The 22,502-nt window shown below is 35.0% G+C and overlaps 2 protein-coding genes across 5 annotated transcripts; both read left to right on the plus strand.

The window, feature by feature from the left end:
- Nucleotides 1-253: 253 nt before the first annotated feature.
- LOC115963992 (alpha-galactosidase-like) lies at nt 254-16,685 on the plus strand. Of its 3 annotated transcripts, none has more exons than XM_031083273.1 (15): nt 254-650; nt 4,196-4,254; nt 4,481-4,537; nt 4,670-4,704; nt 4,919-5,022; nt 5,219-5,294; nt 5,509-5,567; nt 5,840-5,905; nt 6,141-6,224; nt 6,716-6,780; nt 7,363-7,445; nt 7,565-7,655; nt 7,724-7,773; nt 16,165-16,314; nt 16,421-16,685. In XM_031083273.1, exons 1-15 carry the CDS (start codon nt 451-453, stop codon nt 16,550-16,552), a joined length of 1,311 nt encoding a protein of 436 aa, XP_030939133.1. In that variant the 5' UTR covers nt 254-450; the 3' UTR covers nt 16,553-16,685. The 3 variants fall into 3 exon arrangements, with proteins under 3 accessions (XP_030939133.1, XP_030939134.1, XP_030939135.1); XM_031083274.1 differs by having other exon boundaries at nt 255-650; nt 16,165-16,305; XM_031083275.1 differs by lacking the exon at nt 254-650 and adding an exon at nt 3,090-3,189.
- Nucleotides 8,254-11,469, plus strand: LOC115963993. 2 transcript variants are annotated; one of them, XM_031083276.1, is made up of 4 exons: nt 8,254-10,052; nt 10,218-10,301; nt 10,406-10,860; nt 10,955-11,469. In XM_031083276.1, exons 1-4 carry the CDS (start codon nt 10,001-10,003, stop codon nt 11,153-11,155), a joined length of 792 nt encoding a protein of 263 aa, XP_030939136.1. In that variant the 5' UTR covers nt 8,254-10,000; the 3' UTR covers nt 11,156-11,469. The 2 variants fall into 2 exon arrangements, with proteins under 2 accessions (XP_030939136.1, XP_030939137.1); XM_031083277.1 differs by having other exon boundaries at nt 10,201-10,860.
- Nucleotides 16,686-22,502: the final 5,817 nt, after the last annotated feature.

The raw sequence follows: 22,502 nt of genomic DNA on the forward strand, positions 1-22,502 counted from the left end.
TATTTTTTATCCTCTCACTTTTTCACTCTCACACAATTTTCTATCCTCCTACTTTTCCACTCTTCCAACCAAATGGAATCCTAATGAAACCATTTAAAAGAAAAAAAACCTACAAACTTCTTTAAGTTCATATATATGGAAATATGTGACACACAGAATCAGACAAGGCATTTATATATCAAATTTTAAATCTCCCAACTAATAATATATATATTATCCGACAGAAACTAATTAATAAAACAACAAAATTAGCAAAAATTAATAAAACAACAAATGACTTTGAGAAAGCCGTTGTCCAGCTGAGCTGTGTGGGTGGGACAAATCTAATATTCCTTCTTTAAATAAATACTTCTTGTTATGAATCCAATTCATAATTAAGCTCTTCGATCTTAACCACTGCCAATTAATCTCTCTCTTTTTCTTTGTTCCTTCTGTATTTCATCTTTGGGTATGGCTGCTTATTATATATCTTTATTATTACGTGGAGGCTGGTCATCATCAGCTGTGGCTGTGGGCTTTGCTATATGCATCCTTGTGCTATCGAATACCAGTACTTGTGGTGTTGCTGCTGCTCGTCAGATGGAGGAGATCCCGTCGCCGATGCCGAGAAGTCTTCTGGCAAATCAACTTGCTCCAACGCCACCTATGGGGTAAGCCCCCCCCCCTTTCTTTCTTTTTTCTATGTTAGCAATCCTGCTTTTGGTGATTAAATTAATCACATTCATGCGCGCGCGTGTGTTGTTTTCTTTTTAAGTAATTGTATGATCAAATGCGCAGTACCAAAAATGTTCGGTCTTTCTTATCCCTTCCTCTTTAATTTGGTTAGGAATGATCAAAAACTTAATTAATTAGTTGAAAAATTATCTTTAAAATTAATGATCCTAATTATGTTTTTATGTCTAGAGTCTAGTGCATGCATGGCTCACGATGAGCCAACTAGTTTATTTAGATCCGATTATTAAAAAAAGACCATGTGATCCATCCGCATCTACTTGATTAGAGTCTTCTGAACTGAATATATTTTCGTTTAGCTCCATAATAAAATTCTCATCATTCATACTTAAATGTTGATTAGTGTTTTAACTTATAAGTTAAAATCCTAATTTGTCTTTTAAAAAAATGGTTTTTTAGAGAGAGGTTATTGAGAGGGATGGTATATACAATCATTATACAAAATATAAATGGTTCGATTTAATCAAATAAAATTTGATATATAATTGAGTAAATGATCAATGGATTTTTTTATTAATTTTGTCATGTTTTAGAGTTTCGGTTATGTGAAAAATTCTAAAATTTCCCATGATAATTGAATAAAATGAAATTTATTGGTATTAGTATCTCGTTTATGTCATCCATTGACTCGAGGATCCTGGACCATATGGGGTTCAAGAATCTCGGAAATATGATTGGGATTGGGTACATGACCTCAACCACTTTCAATATAACTTTGACAACTCTATCTATCCACGTTGCTATCAAATTAGGTATTCCATTAAGAAGAAGAAATATCATAAATAAATACATTAAAATAAAGATAAAAAACAGGCATTCTATAACTAGTGAAATTAATTATGTGGTCCATTGGGTTTATAGTTCTGATGGCCCTAAATTGGGAGCTATCTCCTCCATCCGATCTTAAACATATGTGGATGATGAAGCCCACACAATATATATCTATATATCAAATACATAAAATATTTATTATTAATAAATTAAAAATATGAGCTTCAAGTTTGAAGAGGGGTCAAATATAATATGAATTTAAAGATAAGGGATCTAGTTGTCACATATCTAGTCTAACATATATAGCTCTATGATTTTTTTTTTTTTTGGTCATGATGAATCCAATAATGTGTTGGGATGCTCATATTACTTGTCGGCATTCGTAAAGTCTTGTGTTGAAGCCTAGGATCTCATCTCTCCTAGTGAGAATTATCTTCATTTAGAGCAGTTGATATCTCTTTCATTGACGATTATCTTTATGAGAGCAGTAAATACCAAGTCCTTTAGATTGTTCACTTTTTCTTTTTATAGAAACAAATTTTCACTCTTTTTAAGAGCTAAGATGTGACATATTTGCCAAAAAAAAATTAAAAAAATTATAATTCAACTAGTTGAAATTTTTTAGTACTTCTAAAAAAGATATTTAAGATTTAATTGCAATTCAGGTTAGACATTTTTAGGCTAGGCCCCAATGCCTACCGTCAAGTGACAAAATGTTCGCTTTTTCATATTGAAAAAAATCGCAAATTTTCCACCTTTAATGCGTGTTGGTGGAAAATATTTACTTGGAGAAATCGATTTTTAATTATTATTTTTCATGTGATTGTTGCTTAGAAAATGATTTAGATAACTTTTTTCCAATATAACTTAAACCAAAAATCATCAATTTTTCATGTTAGTAGAAGAGGTGATGAGACTGTAGTGGTAGTGGTGGTAGTTGTACATAAAGTGGTGACAATGGTGCGCTGATAATGATGACAATAATGATAGTTGTCATATTGGTGGGTTTAGTTAACGTGGCAATACAAAATAGTAGATAAGGTTTAGAAAATAAAAGGAATATTAAAACATGTATCATTTTCTGAAAATTAAAGAAATATTTTTAATTTTCTTTTAATAATTTTCTGTGATCCATTTATTTTTTCTGCCGTATATAATATGAAAAAAATGTGGATAATAATTTCGGACAAAATGTGAATTTCCTATACAGGAAAGAAAGGATTTAATCTTATTAATAAATGGGAATAAGACATGTACCAAACTTGCTTTTAGTCATGCAAGTGATATGATGTTGAAGTGTCTAACGTGTCATGCATATGATATAAGTAATGTGTTTGAGTATAGTGAGAGAGTATAATTAGGTGTGTATATTTAAATGTTAGCTTGTTTCTTAAAAAAAAGTCACACATTTGATATAACTTTTTTTTTTTCGTAAAAAAAAAGAAAAAAGAAAAGAAAAAAAAAGTCACAAGTGGTATCTCACAATCAAAGTCACAAGGAGATTGCCAGTTGATCAACTTTGGCCTTAATTTTCTTTTACTTCTTCTAAAAGAAAATAAGGATCTCTTCTCTTCTGGTGTACCAGTGCCATCCACGTCATCATCTCTAGTGTTTTTAATTTATTTAGGAAACACCAACATATAATAATTATTAGAGGGCAAGATCGATGTTCTGAGTCTAGACGCTGTACGTCCCATACATAAGATTTTTAAACAACTCTCTTTTTATAGTAGTGATATATAATTGATCTATAACTATTTTTTTCTTCTCCCTTTTTTTTTTTAAATTTTTATTTATTTATTATTCTTAAAGAGCTTAAAGGCTTTTGTTCATTGCTCTTGTACACTCTATACTAGGTTTAAGCTATAGTCATTTTAGGACAGATATTTTTGTCAATGTCTCCTCCACTGCACTAGAGGGAAGTAAACCCAAATTTTGAAACTCATTCTTACCATAAGTCCAATAACACATCGAATTTCATAATTTTGTTTTCAAAATTGTTAAGCTACATTTTGTAATTCATTATAATAAAATTGATGTTAATGGTGGGCTCATATGATAAAGATGTTACAACAATTACAACTTGTCCGTAATGATCAATTAAGTTAGCAAAAAATAAGTAAAATAATTTTTTTGATCCCTAGAATTTATTTCTCCAGATTTTATTTTATTTTATAGATAGAATAAGATTTATTGTTTTTTATTTTATTTTTTTTGAATTCATACGAAAAGCAGTAAGCATAAAAGCATGACATTTTAATTTTAATTGTTGATATAGTCTATTATGATTTATAATAAAAGTAGTGTCAATAGTGAGCTCAAAACAGAGAGCTTAACATTTTTTCTTTGTCTTGTCTTGTTTTGTTTTTGTTTTTGTTGAGATAGTTAGAAATATATACATAACTATGCTACTTGAGATTGGAAGGTGCCAATTGAGCTATAAGGCACTTGACAAGTGCGTAACCTTCTTATATTGATTTATACTTGGCAATGCGATCAATCTTCTTCTTCTTCTTCTTCTTTTGAAAACGCAATGTGATCAATCTAGTATAGCTCTTTGTGTGAAATTCTTTTCTTGTTCAAGTTAAATAAGAATCGTGGAAAAAATGCAACTTCTGTCATTCATATTTATATTTGTAATCAAATTGTAAGTTTGATCTAAAATTTTACTACAATATTGAGTTGTGATCAGATGGAATAGTTGGAATCACTTTGCCTGCCACATCCAAGAGGAATTGATCAGGGAAACAGGTAATCACATTGTCTATCATAAACATTTGTACGAACTACATAGGAACTAAATTCGAATATGTATTCACAAGAGTTGTAGCTCAACGCAACTCAACAGTGATGTTTATGATTCAAATTTCCTATCTCATTATAACTATCAAAATTTTTGGAAAAAAAAAAATGAATAGGTTTTTTTATAATTAAAAAAAATTGAACATGTATTATATGTTTTATTCCATTATTACAGCGGATGCAATGGTGTCAACCGGACTTGCAGCACTGGGATATAAGTATATAAATCTAGGTAATTAATAAGCAGCTGCGTTGAGGAGTATATAATTAAATTAACATTATCGTTTCAGAATTAGCTAATCGTTTCTTCCCTCTATTTTTTTTTTTTTTGGGGGTGGGGGGGTGTGTTTTAAACATTTTTTAGATGATTGCTGGGCTCAACTCAATAGAGACTCTAAGGTATATGTGCTGCACCGTTACCCTTTTTCCTTTAAATTATTAGTTTATCGGGTCACATTCTATTCTATTGGTATAATTAATTGTACTTCTAGCAAAGTACAAAAAACTTCGAGAGTAAAAATTTTAAGCTTCAATAATTTATTAGTTCTAAGTAGTTAAATAACATTTCATAAATTCTGTCAAATCTTTTTTAACAAAATATTAATTCTGGCAGGGAAATTTGGTACCTAAGGCTTCGACGTTTCCCTCTGGAATAAAGGCATTAGCAGATTATGTCCATAGTAAAGGGTTGAAACTTGGGATCTATTCTGATGCTGGGTAATGATTTCGTGAATCAATTTTTTATTTTATTTTATTTTATTTAATTAACAATGTAGTAATGTATAATAATTTTAAGTACCAAAAATTTCGTTCATCTCCACAATCTATATATTATCAGCCAGTGTTTATGAATATATATATATATATATATTTATATATATATATATGTGTGTGTGTGTGTGTGTGTGTGTAGAAATGAGACATGCAGTAGACAAATGCCCGGATCACTAGGTTATGAGGAACAAGATGCAAATACTTTTGCTTCCTGGGTAAGATTAATTCCTTTTTAAAAGTACTGATTCTTAAGTACTGCCCTAGTTATTAACATTTAGCTTTGGGTCTTCTAATTGCAAATTTTTGTTGTTTCCAACGGAGATGTTAGTGTTTAAATCTCCATTTTCCAACTATCAAATTATTTATTAAAAAAAATTAACTTCTACAAACAATTTCATTAGGCTAATTCAGAATTTATCCTATACACAGAGGGTTGACTACTTGAAGTATGATAACTGTTATAATGATGGCACAAGCCCAAAGGAAAGGTATTGCTTCAAAATATACAAGCTTCTGTTGTTATTTTGAATATTTTGTAGACTTTCATATTATGAAATTCGAATTTATATGATTTGAACAAGAACTAGGGGCCCATGGTTAGGAATCCAAAAATCTATAAAACTAAATTCTTTTGCAAGAATAACATTATAGTATTAGTTTGGACTAAACATTTGTAAAGCATTACAGTTTTAGGAAAGTCCCATTCTTCCTTTGCATAATCTTTATAGCTTTAATCATACTTGCTTATAATGTGTAATAGGTACCCAAAAATGAGCAAAGCTTTATTGAATTCTGGAAGACCCATCTTCTTCTCTCTATGTGAATGGTGAGTTACATAGTGATGTTTACATTACATCAAGCAATTTTTGCTATTTATATAACATTACATGATTTCCATAATATTGTTTTGCAGAACATACAACAGATCATGGTTTTGTAATTGGTAGAAAACTTTTTTTTTTTTTTTTTGGGGTTGAATATATATTGCAGTGAATATTAATGTGTAGTCGGCGGTGACACTTTTTTATTTTTGTATTTATTAAATTTGTTGCCAACTTCAGGGGACAAGAAGACCCTGCGACTTGGGCTGCAAGGATCGGAAATAGTTGGAGAACGACAGGAGATATTCAGGATAGCTGGGAGAGGTAAGATAAGAAAGTGCCACTTCATATAATTTTTGCAAGCCAAATGTTAGTCAATATCATAGTTTAAGATATAACTTTGATTCAATAGATTTGTTACTAGTGTTTTATTTTTTAATATAAAACATTTACACAAAATAGGTTTTCCTCTATTTCAATTTTAATTGAGTGTATTCATTCTACAATATAAGAACATTTCAAATGGTAAACATAGCATCAACTCAAGTTCTAGTATTTCCAATGCTATCATAAGATATGGTAAATACTAAATAAACATGGTACTGTATGTGCTTCCCAAAAAAAGTGAAACTAATAAAATTGAAATGTAAGTTAAATAAGCTAAAATAAACTCATCCAAATATGCTTGTAGCTATGGTACAATTTCAGCTTCAATTTTTAATTTTGCCACAAAATTTGAAAATAATGAAATAAGTTCCTTGTTATATATTCTCATGATTCAATCTAAGAAAAGTATTTTTACATGTGTTTTTTAGCATGATATCTCGTGCAGATCAAAACGACAAATGGGCATCTTATGCTGGACCAGGAGGATGGAATGGTACTAAACTTTATTTATTTACTATTTAATCTATAAACCCGTTTTTTATGTATAATTTTAAACAATAAAAACTTGAACTTTATATATTTGATTGATGACATAGTTATTGATCTTTGATTATCTTAAAATTTTGCAAGCATAAAAAATATTTGAAGATTATGTAATCCAACAGTGGATTAGTCAAAATTTGAATCCAATAAAAAATATTGAGTAGTGTAATATTACTTTTATATGTGTGTGTGTGTTGTCAGCTATGGAAGGAAAAAGGGCACGCACGCATATGTCATTCTAGACATTATCATAATTACAGTCATTGATTTTGTTCTCTATCATTTCCATATGCATTACCCAAAATTTTGACATGAATCCTCTATTATTCGAGTAATAAGAAATAATTCAGAGGATTGTTTGTTTCTCTTATGATAAATAAGAAATTATGAGTTGTGTAAGCCCTCCATTTTCAAGTGATCGAGGTGGTACCACGTAGCCCCTTGGCTTCAAAATGTAAAAGTAACTTATGATAGTGTTAGTTTTTGAATAATAAATGGTAAGTCAGTTTTCCAACTAACTAATTGGTTTCAGATCCTGATATGCTTGAAGTTGGAAATGGAGGAATGACAACAGAGGAGTACCGTGCACATTTCAGTATATGGGCGTTAGCTAAGGTAGTCAGGCAAATATTACTAAATTTTTTTTGAAATCATTCATATACCACATTTTAAATTAGAATGTCAGTTTTTAAAATATGCAGTTGATCAAACCAGTGTTTTGTTCATGTTTATAGGCTCCTTTATTGATTGGATGCGATATTCGATCAATGGACAATATGACATTTGAATTACTAAGCAACAAGGAAGTTATTGCAGTTAATCAAGGTACATCAGAAACATTGCTTATCTTCCCAAATAAATCTGAAATTGCTTACGATGCTATATTTGGACAGATAAACTTGGAGTTCAAGGGAAAAAGGTTAAGAAGGATGGAGATTTAGAGGTGAGCTTTTATCATATTATTTTCATTAGTATGTAGCCCTGTGCACATGCTCAGATACAATTAAAAATAATTACATTAATTATATGGTTCAAATTATATTTTTTTAGAAGAGGTTCAAATTCTACATGGAATTAACTTATACTTTTATAAAATTATACATTTCTAAAATATGTAATGGTTTCTCATTATATATATATGATTTAGAATTTAATTGGTTTTAGACTTTCGATTTTTGCACCTAATAATTCACTTATCACAAAAATTAAAAACTTAGATGGACACATGGTGGAAAATTGGACTACAATTCAAATCTAATTTAGAATCTAATTGTATTTGGACTCTTCAATTTTTACATTCAAAAATTCACTTGGCACAAAATTAAAAATTAAATGGGAAACGTGGCGCAAAATTGAGAATCAAATTAGATTTAATCCAATTAAAATCTAATTGGATTTTCTCTAAATTTTGGCTATTAGTATTGATGATGCACAAGAATCAGTAGATTGGATGCTCCGGGCTACGGCGGTGGCTTGATGACCTGAAGAGAAAAAAGAGACTGTCAAGAGTGATCGGTGTGAACTGGTCAATGACAATATGATGGTTAAGTCAGTTTTCTCTTTAGAACACAAGGATGGTGAATTAGTGAGTAGTAGAACTTACCTTGGTTCAATAAGACTTGATCCTTTTATAGAGAGTTAGGAAACTTGTTCGGATCCACTATCATCATGGGGGATGTGTGGAGTTAATGGAGAAAATGGAGCGGATTTTGGGGAATCCTCCCCACATTCTAGAATGGCAGATCGTGGTCTGATTGCATAGAACCTGTAGAAAGCTCCTTTGAAATTGGCTAAGTGTTGTTTCGTTGTCCATGCCCTTATGCCATGGACGACCATCTTGATTTGGACGATCACGATATTCATGGACGGACTTGGTTCATGTTTGTGGTGCTTCTGTTGGGCTTCCTTCCTTATAAAACGTTCTGGACGCGATCTGGTCATGGACGACTACCGTGGACGAACTAAACTTAATTTGAACCCCCATCAGTTCCCCCTTGTCCTTATGTCATCCATATCACTGTTACCTTGACACGTGGCGATTTTTTTATTGGTTGAAAGGATTTTCCAAGTGGCATGTCAGGGTGATTTGGGATCAGACGTCTTGGATGTTGACACGTGGCGTAATCCTAACAGTCCACAGGTTGTGTTGTTTCGTTCTTCAAAAAATTGCCACGTGGCATATTCTGGTTTGCTCGCGTCATTTTAGTGTCCCACCGTGTTGCCTATAAATAGGGGAATACCTTTCCTACCCTCTCACATTTCTCATATTTTCTTCTCTAACATCAATCGTCCTTCGCTCCTCGTCTAGAAGTTTTCTTCCATCCTTAGTCCTCTTTATTTAGAACCAAGTATCCTCTTTTCTTCGTTTGTAGGTTTTCTTTAGAATTCTTTACAAAATGGCTGAGATAGTAGTGTCTTCGTCTAGTGATAGGGATGAGAGAGAGATAGACAAATACCAGGATGAGAGCAATAGTAGTGATAGCAGTAGTGAGAGTAATAGTAGTGGTAGTGACTCTATGGATGAGCAGTACTCGTCTGGAGTCCTTGGAGTTCCCTTAAAGGTTCTTCAGGAGGAGTTGAGGCAGAGGGCAGCATCTAGGTCATTCGTTGGTCTGTCCACCAGTGCCCAACCATCCTTCCCTTCCTCTAGTGAGGAGGAGGACATTTTGTATTGCTGCACCATGGACATTCCTTCAAAAATAGATGAGAAAAGGCTTTATCCACTTAGGGATAAATACCAAATCTCGGACGAGGTTAATCCTCGTCTTGCCACTCCTGGTGAATGGTGTTGTACCTCGAATTCAGGGGTTGTCATATATAAGGCTTACTTGTTAGGGGGTCTTAGGTTGCCTCTGAATGCTTTTGCTAGGGAGCTTCTCCATAGGTTAGGTATAGGACTAAACCAACTCAACCCCGATGCATAGAGGATCATTGTGTCCATACAAGTGCTATGGAGAGAGGTTTTTGATGGGAATCATCCTCTTACTGTGGATGAGTTCTTATATTGTTATAAACCCTTTGAAATAAGCAAATCTTTAGGTTTCTACTAGCTTTTAGCTAGGGGTTCTAGTTGTAGGTTAATAAGGTCCCTTCCCTCGTTTGATAAGAGGTGGAAGACGGTGTTCTTCTTCGTCTCTGGGTATTGGGCAGGGAGCCCTGTTGAGGTAGGCATGGACCTATTTCCTCCTTACACCGGTGAGATGGGTCATCTGCGTTCCAAGGGTATGTTACCTTTTTTAGCTCATCTTACTTATTCTATCATACTTGTCTAGCTTCTTTTTTTTTTCTTTTTTTTTTCAGTTGTAAGACGACCTTCCCTGACCAACTTCTTCCTAAACCGCATCCAACAAATGCATTCCTTTGCTGACAGGACCTTCTATTCCTTAGTGACGCTTCGCAGTCTAGCGACTTGGGGGCTTGGACTTGAACCTACAAAAGAAGCATTAGCCCACAAGCTTACTACTCGTCAATGTAAGTTATTTATTTTCTTACAATTTTGCTTGTTCCTACTCATTTAGTTCGTCTAGACTCTGATGAACTATGAAGGAAAATAAGGGGAAATGTCTTGCTGCTAGTGATGAGGTTGTCCAATTTAGGGACAGGGTCCCTATCTGGACTCGTCCACCTGCTGGCCACATTGAAGCTCGTCCCTCCAGCCTCATTGGAAAAAAGGAAGACTGTGTCTAAGAAACTGGACATAGGTAACCTTCCTAGCCGTCAAGGTAATAAGAAGCAGAAGGTTGATTCTTCGATGCCGTCCACCACTCTTGTCGTGGTTCTTAACCCTGCCGCTCCTATTGCTAAATCTATGGTCCCCAAGATTGATGCTTCCCTCACTCATCCTGATGCAAAACCGTCTAACCCTTCTCTTAAAGCCCCTCTTTCTGACGACGGTCCCTTGACTGTTCTAAGGAGTGAGAACCTAGCTTGGAATAGTTTCAAGCAAGTGGTGAGAAATGAGGACGTCTCCATATGCTACGATATGTCCATCAAGGAATTCGAGCATTCCACAATCCATGATCTCTTCAAGGTAACTTTTCTTTGCCCATATTAAGTCATGTACTTCATCTTCAAGTAACCTTTTGACGATGCATATTTTGCGTATACTGCACGTTATGACTAAGTTCATGGCGGCGTCCAGGCAAGTCGTGTATTTGGATAAAGAGAGGATCAGGATGAAGACGAAGATAAGGGACATGGAGGAGTCAAGTCGTAAGGTTGGGGAGAGGAGGAAGTTGGGGGATGAGGTGAAAGAGTTGAAGAACCTTGCTGAGGAGTTGAAGGTGGACATTGTCGAGAAGGATACTTGCCTGGACCATCTTTAGAAGCAGAATGACGAGCTCAGATCCTCTCTGAGTAAATCTAAAGACGAGGTCATCAAGGAATTCAAGACATTAGTTAGTTTATTGACCTCCTGGACAAGAAATACGCTGCGGGCTTCGAGGACTTCTATAGATGCCGTCGAAGCTTTTCCTGAGGTGGATTTTGATTCCATCAAGCTTTTCACTATAGCTAAGAGTTCCTTGCTCCAGACTAGCTCAGAGGACGTAAATATTGAAGATGATGCCTTTACCCCTCATCCCACGAAGGACGACTGAAAGTCTGGGGGTGTTGCCCTTAGTGGTTTATCCTAGTAGTTTAATTTGTAAGCAAAAATTTATTTTCGTCATCATCATTTTCTTTTCTCTTTTTATTTTTTGGGGGGGGGGGGGGGGGGGGGGGGGTCCGTTGTTCTGGACCATTTTAAATTTCTCCAAGTACATTTACTTCGTCCATGTTTAAGGACGGAAGTTTTATACACTTTCCTTTTTAGGCTTATTACTTTAAGGGTTTTTGGATGGTGGTCATCTACCCTTTTTATTTTTAAATACAAATCTCATCTATCTTTGTTTGTTTTTATCCCTTTTGTTGCTAGCTTTATTGTTCAAGTATTCATTTGTCCGTGGTTTGGACTTCACTTATTTAGGGACTTTGAAATGGTTAAGTGTTTGCTCGTCAATTATTGGGACTTCACTTGAGATAAGACATGATGGGAGTGGTCCAGTTGGCTTCTCAATCTATATGATGTACCTCTGGAATGTCTATATCAACTGCGAGTCTCCCTATTAGGACTTCACTCCAAGCGACTTAGCTAACTCTAAACCTTTGAGGAGGGCTTCATACTTAGGTTCGTTGTTGGTCGTCTGGAATTGTAGACGTATTGCATACTCTAAACGATCTCCTTTGGGTGATTGCAAGATTATACCAACTCCTCCCACGTACTGAGTAGACGAATCATCCACGTGGACAATCCATTGTTTTGCCCCCTGGTCTCTACTCTGCTAATCATGGGCAGGAGTGAATTTTGCGATAAAGTCTACAAGTACTTTTATTGCTTCTCTAGGGTGATATCTTACGTCAAACTCACTGAGTTTTATTGCCTACTAGATCAGTCGTATAGTTGCTTCCAGCTTATTCATAGCCTTCTTGAGCAAATGATCTATCGGGACGTTGATGATGTGAGCTTGGAAATAAGGCCTGAGTTTTCTTGCTGCTGTTACCAATGAAAAAGCTAACTTTTCTATTGGCGGGTATCATCCTTTAGCCCCTCTTAAGGCCTTGCTGGTGTAGTAGACGGGCTTCTACACCTTTCCTTCTTCCCTAATTAAGGCTGAGCTCACTGTATGAGGGGACACCGCTAGGTACAGATATAACTCTTCACCTGGTTTGGACGGGCTCAACAACGGAGTTGAAGTGAGTTTTCTTACTGTTGTTACCAATGAGAAGGCTAACTTTTCTATTGGCGGGTGTCGTCCTTCAGCTCCTCTTAAGGCCTTGCTGGTGTAGTAGATGGGCTTCTTCACCTTTTCTTCTTCCCTTATTAAGGCTGAGCTCACTGCATAAGGGGACATCGCTAGGTATAGATATAACTCTTCACCTGGTTTGGACAGGCTCAACAACGTAGTTGAAGTGAGATACGCCTTAAGGTCTTCAAATGTTTGTTAACACTCATCCGTCCATTCAAATGTTTTCCTTAACACTCTGAAAAATAATAAACACTTATCAGTAGCTTTTGAAACGAACCTGTTGAGGGCTGCTACTTGTCCAGTAAGGCTTTGGACTTCTTTGACATTCTTTGGGGGCTCCATGCTTAGTATCGCTTGGATTTTGTTAGGATTCGCTTCAATTCCCCTCTGTGAAACCATAAAACCAAAGAACTTTCCTAATGAAACTTTGAAGGCACATTTGTTCGGATTCAACTTCATGTTGTATCATCTAAGCATGTTAAAAGTCTCTTGGAGGTCGTCCAAGTACTACGTTTCCTTTGCGCTTTTGACCACCATGTCGTCTATGTACACTTCAACATTTTGCCCAATTTGTGGACGAAACATATGGTTGACTAGCCTCTAATAAGTGGCTCCTGCATTTTTCAGATCAAAAGGCATTACTTTGTAACAAAACAAAAAAAGCATTACTTTGTAACAGAACAAACCTTGAATTGTGATGAAGGATGTTTTCTCCTGGTTTGCCTCGTCCATCTTGATCTGATTGTACCCCGAAAATGCGTCCATGAAACTCAACAATTGGTGTCCAGCTATTGAGTCGGTCGTCTTATAATGGCATTTTATGAAGATGAACAATCCACAACAAGGAAGTTTACTTCTTTATTGATTTGTCGTGGGTAAAAGTTGACAACGATTGGTAAGGAGATAGTGCCTACTGGTAGAACCTCAATTCCTCCAAACCCAATCAAAGGCATATTCACTGGACGAAGTAATTCCTTATTAATTCTCATTTGCTGGAAGGCTGGATAGTAGAGGATATTCACTGAACTCCCATTATTTACTAACACTTTTCTTGTTGTGTAATTTGCAATCGTCAAAGTGATAACAATTGCATCTTCATGAGGATGATGCAGTCTCCTTGCATCTTCGTTCGTGAAAGTAATAGTAGGCTTGTCTACTCTGGACATCCTTGGTGGGAGGTCAGTGAGTTGAACATTCTAAACTACCTGCAAGTAAGTCTTCTTGGTTTTGGACGAGCTCCCGGTTGACATTCCCCTTACAATAACCCTTATTTCTCCTAGTGGCTGACACACTGACTCTTCCGCTTTTCCTTTCAATGGTTGCCTTTTGTCTATGTGGTCTTGTCCAAGGAAATTCTTCAATTTTCCTTGCTTAATGAGAACTTCAATTTGTTGCTTCAAATCATAACACTCGTCTGTTTCATGTCCATGATCTTGGTGGAAGCAACAGTACTTGTTTTTGTTTCGTTTTCTGGGATCTCCTTTCATCTTCTCTGGCCATTTCAAGGACAAGTCATCTTTGATTTGCATCAACACTTGGTCAAGTGGGGTATTCAAAGGAGAGTAGTTGGAATATCATCCTGAGGATAATCCTGCTTTCCTGCCGTCTCGATCTCTTTTCTCCCTTGTCTTGGCCTTCTTTGGACAAGGGCCTTGCTTTGGATGGTGTACATATCCAGCTTCCACTCGTTTAGCCTTTTTTTTTCTTGGCAATAATCACATCCTTAACATTTATGAAACTTTAGGCTGAGTGTATCAATTTGGCTATCGTCTGTGGCTCTTGGTCATACAACTTGTGGATGAACAAATCCGAAATAACTCCATTGTAGAAGGCTGCTAAGAGGATCTTATTGTCCATCTTGTCTACCAACAGGGCTTCCCAGTTAAAACAACTGGTGAAAGTCCGAAGACTCTCGTTTTCTCCTTGCTCTATGTTTAGTAAACTAGACGAGGAACGCTTATGCCTTTGGCCTTCGACGAAGTTGTTGACGAACAACTTACTTAACTCTTGGAATGAAGTTATGGTGTTTGGTGGTAGTTTACCAAACCACACCCTGGCTGGGCCTATCAACTTGATAGGAAAGGCTCTACATATGATTACATCTGGTATGCCTTACAGATGCATGGTCATCTTGAATGTGGCGATATGATTGCAAGGGTCTCGCGTTCCATCATATGAGTCCAAGGTAGGCATTTTGAACTTGGGGGGGTAAAGGATGACTGTGATGGACATGGTGAAGGGAGAGTCAGTTCTATGGATGAGATCATCCACATGGTTTGCTCTCCTTATGGAGTCCTTCATCTCCTCCATGGCTTTCTTCATCTGGTCCATTTCTCTCTCCAAGTGTGGCACCATCCGAGTGATGGTACCTCTGGACTAATCTCCTCCTTTAACACTATTCTTCGTCCCTCCGTTTTTTGAATTTTGCCCGTGCTCCTCGCCGCGTCGCTGTCGACGTTGTCTATTGACTTCTCTAGTTAACTCCTGGTTTTGTTACATCAAGTCTGCCATTGCAGTTGCTATGAACTGTAGCTATTGTTGGACAGACAGCAGTGGTGGTGCTGGTGCACGATTTGGATGACTGGAGGCATTTCCACTCTCCTGGTGTTTTGGAGTGGTGGCCATCGATTTAGTCTAAACCATGTAGCCTTTTTTGTCTTGGAAAACAAGGTGGTTAACACATAGAAACTTTGCTTACTCCCCACAGACGACACTAATTGATGATGCACAAGAATTAGTAGGCTTGATGCTCCAGGCTACGGTGGTGGCTTGATGACCTGAAGAGAAAAAAGAGACTGTCAAGAGTGACTGGTGTGAACCGGCCAAGAACCCTTTGATGGTTAAGTCAGTTTTCTCTCTAGAACACAAGGATGGTGAATTAGTGAGTAGTAGAACTTAGCTTGGTTGAATGAGACTTGATCATTTTATAGAGAGTTGGGAGTGAGTCTACTTGTTCAGATCCACTATCATCATGGGGGATGTGTGGAGTTAATGGAGAAAATGGAGTGGATTTCGAGGAATCCTCCCTGCGTTCTAAATGGCAGATCGTGGTCTGATTGCATAAAACCTGTAGAAAGCTCCTTTGAAATTGGCTAAGTGTTGTTTGGTCGTCCATGCCCTTGTGCCATGGACGACTATTATGATTTGGACGATCACGATATTCATGGATGAACCCTGTTCATGTTTGTGGTGCTTCTGTTGGGCTTCCTTCCTTATTAAACGTTCTGGATGCGATCTAGTTATGGACGAACTAAACTTAATTTAAACCCCCATCAAGTATATATATATATATATATATATATAAATTTATCATATATGAATCCATGTTTATACACGTGACATTTTGTGCATGTATAACTGGCTAAATCATGGGCATCAACTAAAAAAAAAAAAATGAAACAAAAGGTTGAGTAAATAATAATCGACTGTTACTGCTAGAATTTGCATTGCATAAATGGAGTCAATCAATTCTTCATCCATAGTTAAACGTCTAATTATAGTATAAGATATAATTACATAAAATTTTTAAAAATAAAACTTGTATGTAGGTTTGGGCTGGTCCTCTCAGTGATAACAAGGTAGCAATAATCCTGTGGAACAGAGGTTCATCAAAGGCTACGGTTACTGCTTATTGGTCTGATATAGGCCTCAAACCAGAAACTGTTGTCAGTGCACGAGATTTATGGGCGGTAAGATTTGTAAGTTGTAACTAGGATTTGATTTGATTTATTTTTTTTCCAAAAATGCGAGAAGGCATATTATACTCTTCTATAGTGTTATTTAGAGCTTCCTTGATTTGTGCAGCATTCAACACAATCATCCGCACAGGGACAATTCTCACTCGAAAAAAAGAAAAAGAAAAAATCAGTTCAGGGACAACTCTCTGCCAATTTGGAGTCCCATGCTTGTAAAATGTATGTCTTAACTCCTCAATAAAGATGGATTTCGTCCGACCTATTTCAAGGCAATCAGATAGATATGACTTGTAATATCTGGTGGTTTGTTTAAATCACTTAACAGACTGATCATTTAAATATAAAAATAATGGATGGGAGTAGATTATAGCAAATTAATTTGGAAAACACACTGTTTCATTCTTGAAGGCCCTACTGGCTGCTATTTTGCTCGTATTTTGCCAAAACATATAACATAAAACAGATCAAATAGCCTCCTAAGAAATACTTTGCTTCACCATTGTAAAGTCCAAGATCCATAATCCGAAAAATTGCATATATGAGAAAAATGAGAGACACCCATATCGATTTTCACTCAATAAAGTGGAAACTACCAATTTCATAAGAAAAGAAAAGAAAAGGAGGGACACCCGTACAGAGTTGTGGTTGTTGATCGTTTTTCTTCATTGAGTGAACCCAGATCCTGGAAACTTCTTGTTTGTTGATGAACTTGCTCCCTCCTTCACTATTGTTTAGATTAGATTCGACATCATCTTGAACATCAAGGCATACAACTCTTCTTTGTTGGCGTTGGGGTTCATTGGATTCTGTCACTGACCCACTTTGTAGATTGTTTTTTTTAATACAATTTACCCATGGCTTTAGATCTTGTTCTTTATTAACATGTGGATGAATAAAATCCATACACTACCATTTTTCTGGAATATTGCCACCGCCATCATAAGAGCATCTTCATGTTTGTGGGACCAAAAGGATTGGGATGGCAAAGAAAGAAAGAGTTTCTATCTGGTTTTTTTTTTTTTTTTTTTTTTTTTTTGGGTATAAATTTTATACCAAACTAAGAAATTGGTAAATGATGGTATTGGAAAGGAAGGGACTTAAAAATTAAAATCCTATCATTTATGAATTTCTATGAATTTATCAATTTCTTCACCCAAACACAGGTTAGTGGACCCAGATAAAAACGTTATTCTCAAAGTGAGAGAAATAGTCCCCCAGGTCGGAGAGAAAAAATAAAATAACAACTTCAACACTCTGTCACTTTCTTCCATTTGCTCCAACTCTTTGTTTTCTTCTTCATTGTCTTTGGTACCAAACTCCCCATTATATTTTGGATAGTGAGATTTTGATTGGTTGAATAATATGTAAAGGTTTATACTTTATAGAAGAATGGGGGACCTGGTTTTTTTTTTTTTTTTTTTTGTTAGTGAAAGCATCTGCATTTCGATTATTTGTAGTAGTGGATGAGTTTGTGAAATCTTAATCATGGGATTTTTAGTATAATTGAGTTTTGTTTTGTTTTTTATTTATTTATTTTTGAGTTTTGGGTTTGAAGGAGGAGAGAAGCATAAAAGATTATTGAAAAAAAAAATTATTCCTATTTTTCTAAAAGTAAGGAGAGAGGCAGGTTACGGCCGTTTAAAAGAGGACATCTCAAGTGGATTATGTAACACTTTTTAACCATGAGTAAGCATTATTAAAATAGGTCTAACCAAAGGTGGGTTAATTGCAATTGCCCCCTATACTTTTTACACCATTCTAATACAATGGTCTCAAGAAAGCAATTAATTCCTTTTATCTAGTTGCATACAAGCAAATTGAATGATAAATGATTGAGGTTTTCTTCTCACTTCAATAACACAAGAAGCAAAGATTTTTAGATATTAAATGACAAAATTCATGCCAAGATAACCTAATCGTAGTAAAGTTAACAACATATATTTGAAATTGTTAAGTTGTGATTTTTCTTGTTTTATGTTGGCTATATTATGTACCACATTTCTTTGTAATTTTATGCATAATTTCTTGGTCATCTGACCAAGGTACATCAAGTTGGCTTTGATCCAGTTTGTCGATCCCCAATTATAAGTTCTCTTCCTGTTTGCAACGGCTTATGTACAAAGTTTCATTCAATAATTCCTAGACTTTCTAATTTTGGTCCCTAAATATTTACCAAAGTTTGTTTTTCATTCCTAAATTTGAAAATGATATATTTTTTGTCCTTAAACTTTGTAATTAGTTTTTCTTAATAGTTTAGAGACAAAAATAGGGACATAAAAATGAACATTTTTCAATATTTTAATGATGAAAAAAAAAGATATTTTTAAAATTTTAAGGATGAAAAATGAAACATTTTCAATAGTTTAAGAAACAAAAGACGAACTTTTCAATAGTTTAGGGACCAAAAAAGAACTTTTTAAAATTTAAGGATGAAAAATATTTTGGTAAAATTTAGGGACCAAAATAGTATTTTACCAGAAAAAACAAAGACAAAAATACAAAACAATGGGAATAGATAAAATAAATTAAAAAAAAAAAAAAACTAAATATATTTAGAATTGGCAAGGTAAAACTTGAGAGGACAAATATTTATTAATGCATGGCAAGATAGCCATGAGATCCATCAAGTACTCATGAATCCTCAAAGCAAGTCCGCATCTGCCTTTATCTTATAAATACTTCTCTTCTACTGCATCTTGTATGACTCTTTTTTTCTTTTTCTTTTTTTAAGAAACAAACATACACACATAAACGCACAAAAAAACCCAAAGTAACTTTTAAGCAAGGGTAGAGTAGATTATGCTATACACAACACATTCCTTCTTTCGATTCCCATTACTTTTAAATATTATTCTAATTATTTTTTGGTAGCCCCAAAGTTCTCTTTGATCAATAGAGCCTTAATGTGAGCTTCTTTAAATTCCTATAGTATATTACTCTTAAACTTTGTTCTTCCATAATCATAGTTGATCAATACATAATTCTTGAACCATAGTGACCTTATGAAATTGTGAATTACATTGGTGTAGAGGGGGAAAATTCTCGATGTAGACACTTGATTTTGCACCCATAATTTAGTTCTGGAAGATGACTAAAATGACCATTTCAAATACCCAAAAATCATAGTTGCATTACATGCATTAAATTATTCATTGCATATCATAAAAATGATCTTGAGATTCTAACAGTCACGGCGATATGCCTGATTCCCAAATTGGACTGTCGGATTGAAAGATATCACAAGATCAAGTTTTCACGGTTTGCATGCATTATATGGGGGTGAAGCCGATCACGTGTGATTAATTGAAATTAATTCTAATTGGTTAAACAATTAAAATTAATTAAATAATTGTGTGATTGGTTGTTGGTTTTTATCAAAAATAAACTTGGTTGCATAGGAATAAAATGGATAATCAGATAACAAGAGAATTGTTGATAATTAAGTCTTTTTAGAATATTGATCTATTAGATAATTATTGTTTTTAAGGACCTGATTATCAAAATAAAAGGGCTTAATTTTAGACTACGAATTAAAAATACGTCCAGGTGCAATTCCTGACTCAGAAAATCCCTAAAAAAGAGTCCAGATCGAACAAAAGTTGGGAATTGGGCTCGACACTTAAGAGTGCCAATCAGCACTCTTGGAGTGCCGATTGGCACAGCTTCGAGGCCTGGCCTAGAAATGTTCTGATCAAGATAAAATGCATCCATTTTGAATTTTTAGGGATAAGAATGCAACCTAATTCGTATTTGATCCAATCCAGCTTATTTTTTAAGCACCAAACCTCTATAAATAGGGAACAAAAATAAGAAATCAGGACCCTTTTTCTAACTTCTCTCTCCCCTTATGTTAAAGAAGTTTTAGAAGCTTTGCATTAGGAATTTCTTTTTTGCTAAGAGGCTTCACTTAAATCCTTAGAAATTCACTCTCTTTGATCTCTATGATAGTTCTCTACTAGTGGATTAAGTTCATGTAGGTATAATTCTAACTTTGTTTCCATAACATGCTTTCATATATGCTTTATTTTACATGGATGTGATGTTGTTTCTTTTATGTTTAGATAACCATGTTTCTCATATGTTATTACATGATCTCTTTTGCTTTCAAAAATTTTCACATGATTAATTGATGAACATGCCTAGTTCTGGGGTTGAATCTTTCCTTAAGATTTTAGATATGTAATTTTTCTGTGTTTTTCTTAAACTAAAATCAAACCTGCAATTTTTCTCATGTTTTTCTTAAACTAAAATCAAATTTGAAAATTTTCACCATGTTTTTAAAATTAAAGTTAGATCTGCATTTTTCTCTTTGTTTCTTTTTCAAAGTAAAACTAGATTTGAATTTTATTTATAAAGTTTGAGTAGAATTTTATTTATAAAATCTTATATGTATTTTTCTTTCAAAAATCTGGTCTATATTTTAATAAAAAATCTGATTTGCATTTTTTCAAATAAAAAAATCTGACCTTTTTTTTAAGTAAAAACCAGATCTGCATTTTTCACAAAAATTGGTGTTTTCAAAATAAAAATCAGTTTTTTCTCTCACATTTAAAGGTGTAGGGACACGATTATTTAGGACCCAAGAATAATATCGGGCTCGAATATAAAGGGCCCGAACAATATGATTTGTAGAGTGTGGGCTTGAAAGGCTGGACCTTGGTCACTGGACAGCGGTTTGGGCGTGGTTTTTATAGAAGCTCGTATGAGGGTGGACTTGGCGTGACTGACAAAACCGTTCCTCAATGCATCCTATGGGGTTTTTGTCCTCGGACCCCGTCCGAGGAGCTTAGTGTTCTTCTCATTCTCCCATTTTTTCGGCCCCCCTTTTTCTCTTGGGTTCTTCTTCCCTTTTATACAAGTAGTTACCTCCCTTCCAATGTCCACGTGTAAGTTTTACCTTCTGGGATGGAGACTTGTCCTATCAGCCCATACCTAAAGTGGTTGGGAGTAGACGTAAAAGTTTGAATAGCATGGTGAAGAGCATGGGTCTGTCAGACACAGAGTTCTTTATTACAATATTGGCAGCTTTTTCACTTGTCCTGTCCCTGCATTAAACTCGTCCTTTTTCTTTAGGTGTCTTGGGGGATGCTGAGCATGAGATCGTCCTCGGCCACATCCTTGGGCCTTTTTGGGGCTTTCATTATGCGTCCTCGACAATGGATCTCCTCGGCCTGGGTCTTGGGCCCTAATGTAAAGTGGGCCGGTACCACAAATTCCCCGGCCCCACAAAAGGATTTAAACTAGATTTGAATTTTTATTAAAAATTCATTCTCTTTCTTTCACAAAAAAACTCAAATCTAAATTTTTTGCCAAACATTCCCATTAAACCTTTTTTTACATAAAATAAACTGGCAGATCTAAGGTTCTTAAATAGAAGTTTAAGCCTAGATCTAGGATTTGACATGGCATCTGTTGCATATTGTTTCATACTTTGAATATGGGTATTTAATGGTCATTTAAAGTCTAGAAGACCAGACTATGACTGAGCAGGGTGGGTGCCTAATACCTTCCCATCCTGTAACCTAGACCCCAAACCTTAGAATTTTAGGTTTCTAGAACTAGTGCTTTATTTGGTTCTTGGTAGATTGTATCTAGGACCAAAGTTTTGTATATTTTTTACATAGATTGTATCTAGGACCAAAGTCTTGTAAAGATATTCTACCAAATTGTATTTATATAATCAATTAATGAAATTTGAGTTATTTTTGACATGTGAATTTTTATTGTATTTTTTCTTATTCTTTTATATAAAAAATAAGTGGCAACTCTACACATAATCCTGAAAAGGGAAGGTGCTGATGCCTTAACCCCTTTTCTGAGAGCACCCAAGTTTTCTCTGATCTCTCACAGTGGCGACTCCGCTGGGGATGTCGAGGGCTAAGCTTCACATTAGACTTTAAATGACCAATTAAATACCCTTGTTTTTGTAAGCTGTTTTTGTTTGTCTGGTTGCTTATGTCTATGTATTGTCTGTATAATATCTTATTTGAAAATGCCTTGTTGATTGTTAAAAGCTTTCCTTAACTGTCATAGTGTGTGCCATCAAACAACAAATATGCATGTACCAATCTCAAGTAGTAACCATGGATCACCGGTCTTCATTAGATTTGGGTATCAAGTGGTGAACCCACCAACTCAGAGCCGAAATTCACTGGATTATTTCTTGTTGACTAAAAAGGATAGACTATGAC

This window comes from Quercus lobata, chromosome 10, assembly GCF_001633185.2.
Source record: "Quercus lobata isolate SW786 chromosome 10, ValleyOak3.0 Primary Assembly, whole genome shotgun sequence".
In the NCBI taxonomy this organism is placed as follows: domain Eukaryota; kingdom Viridiplantae; phylum Streptophyta; class Magnoliopsida; order Fagales; family Fagaceae; genus Quercus; species Quercus lobata.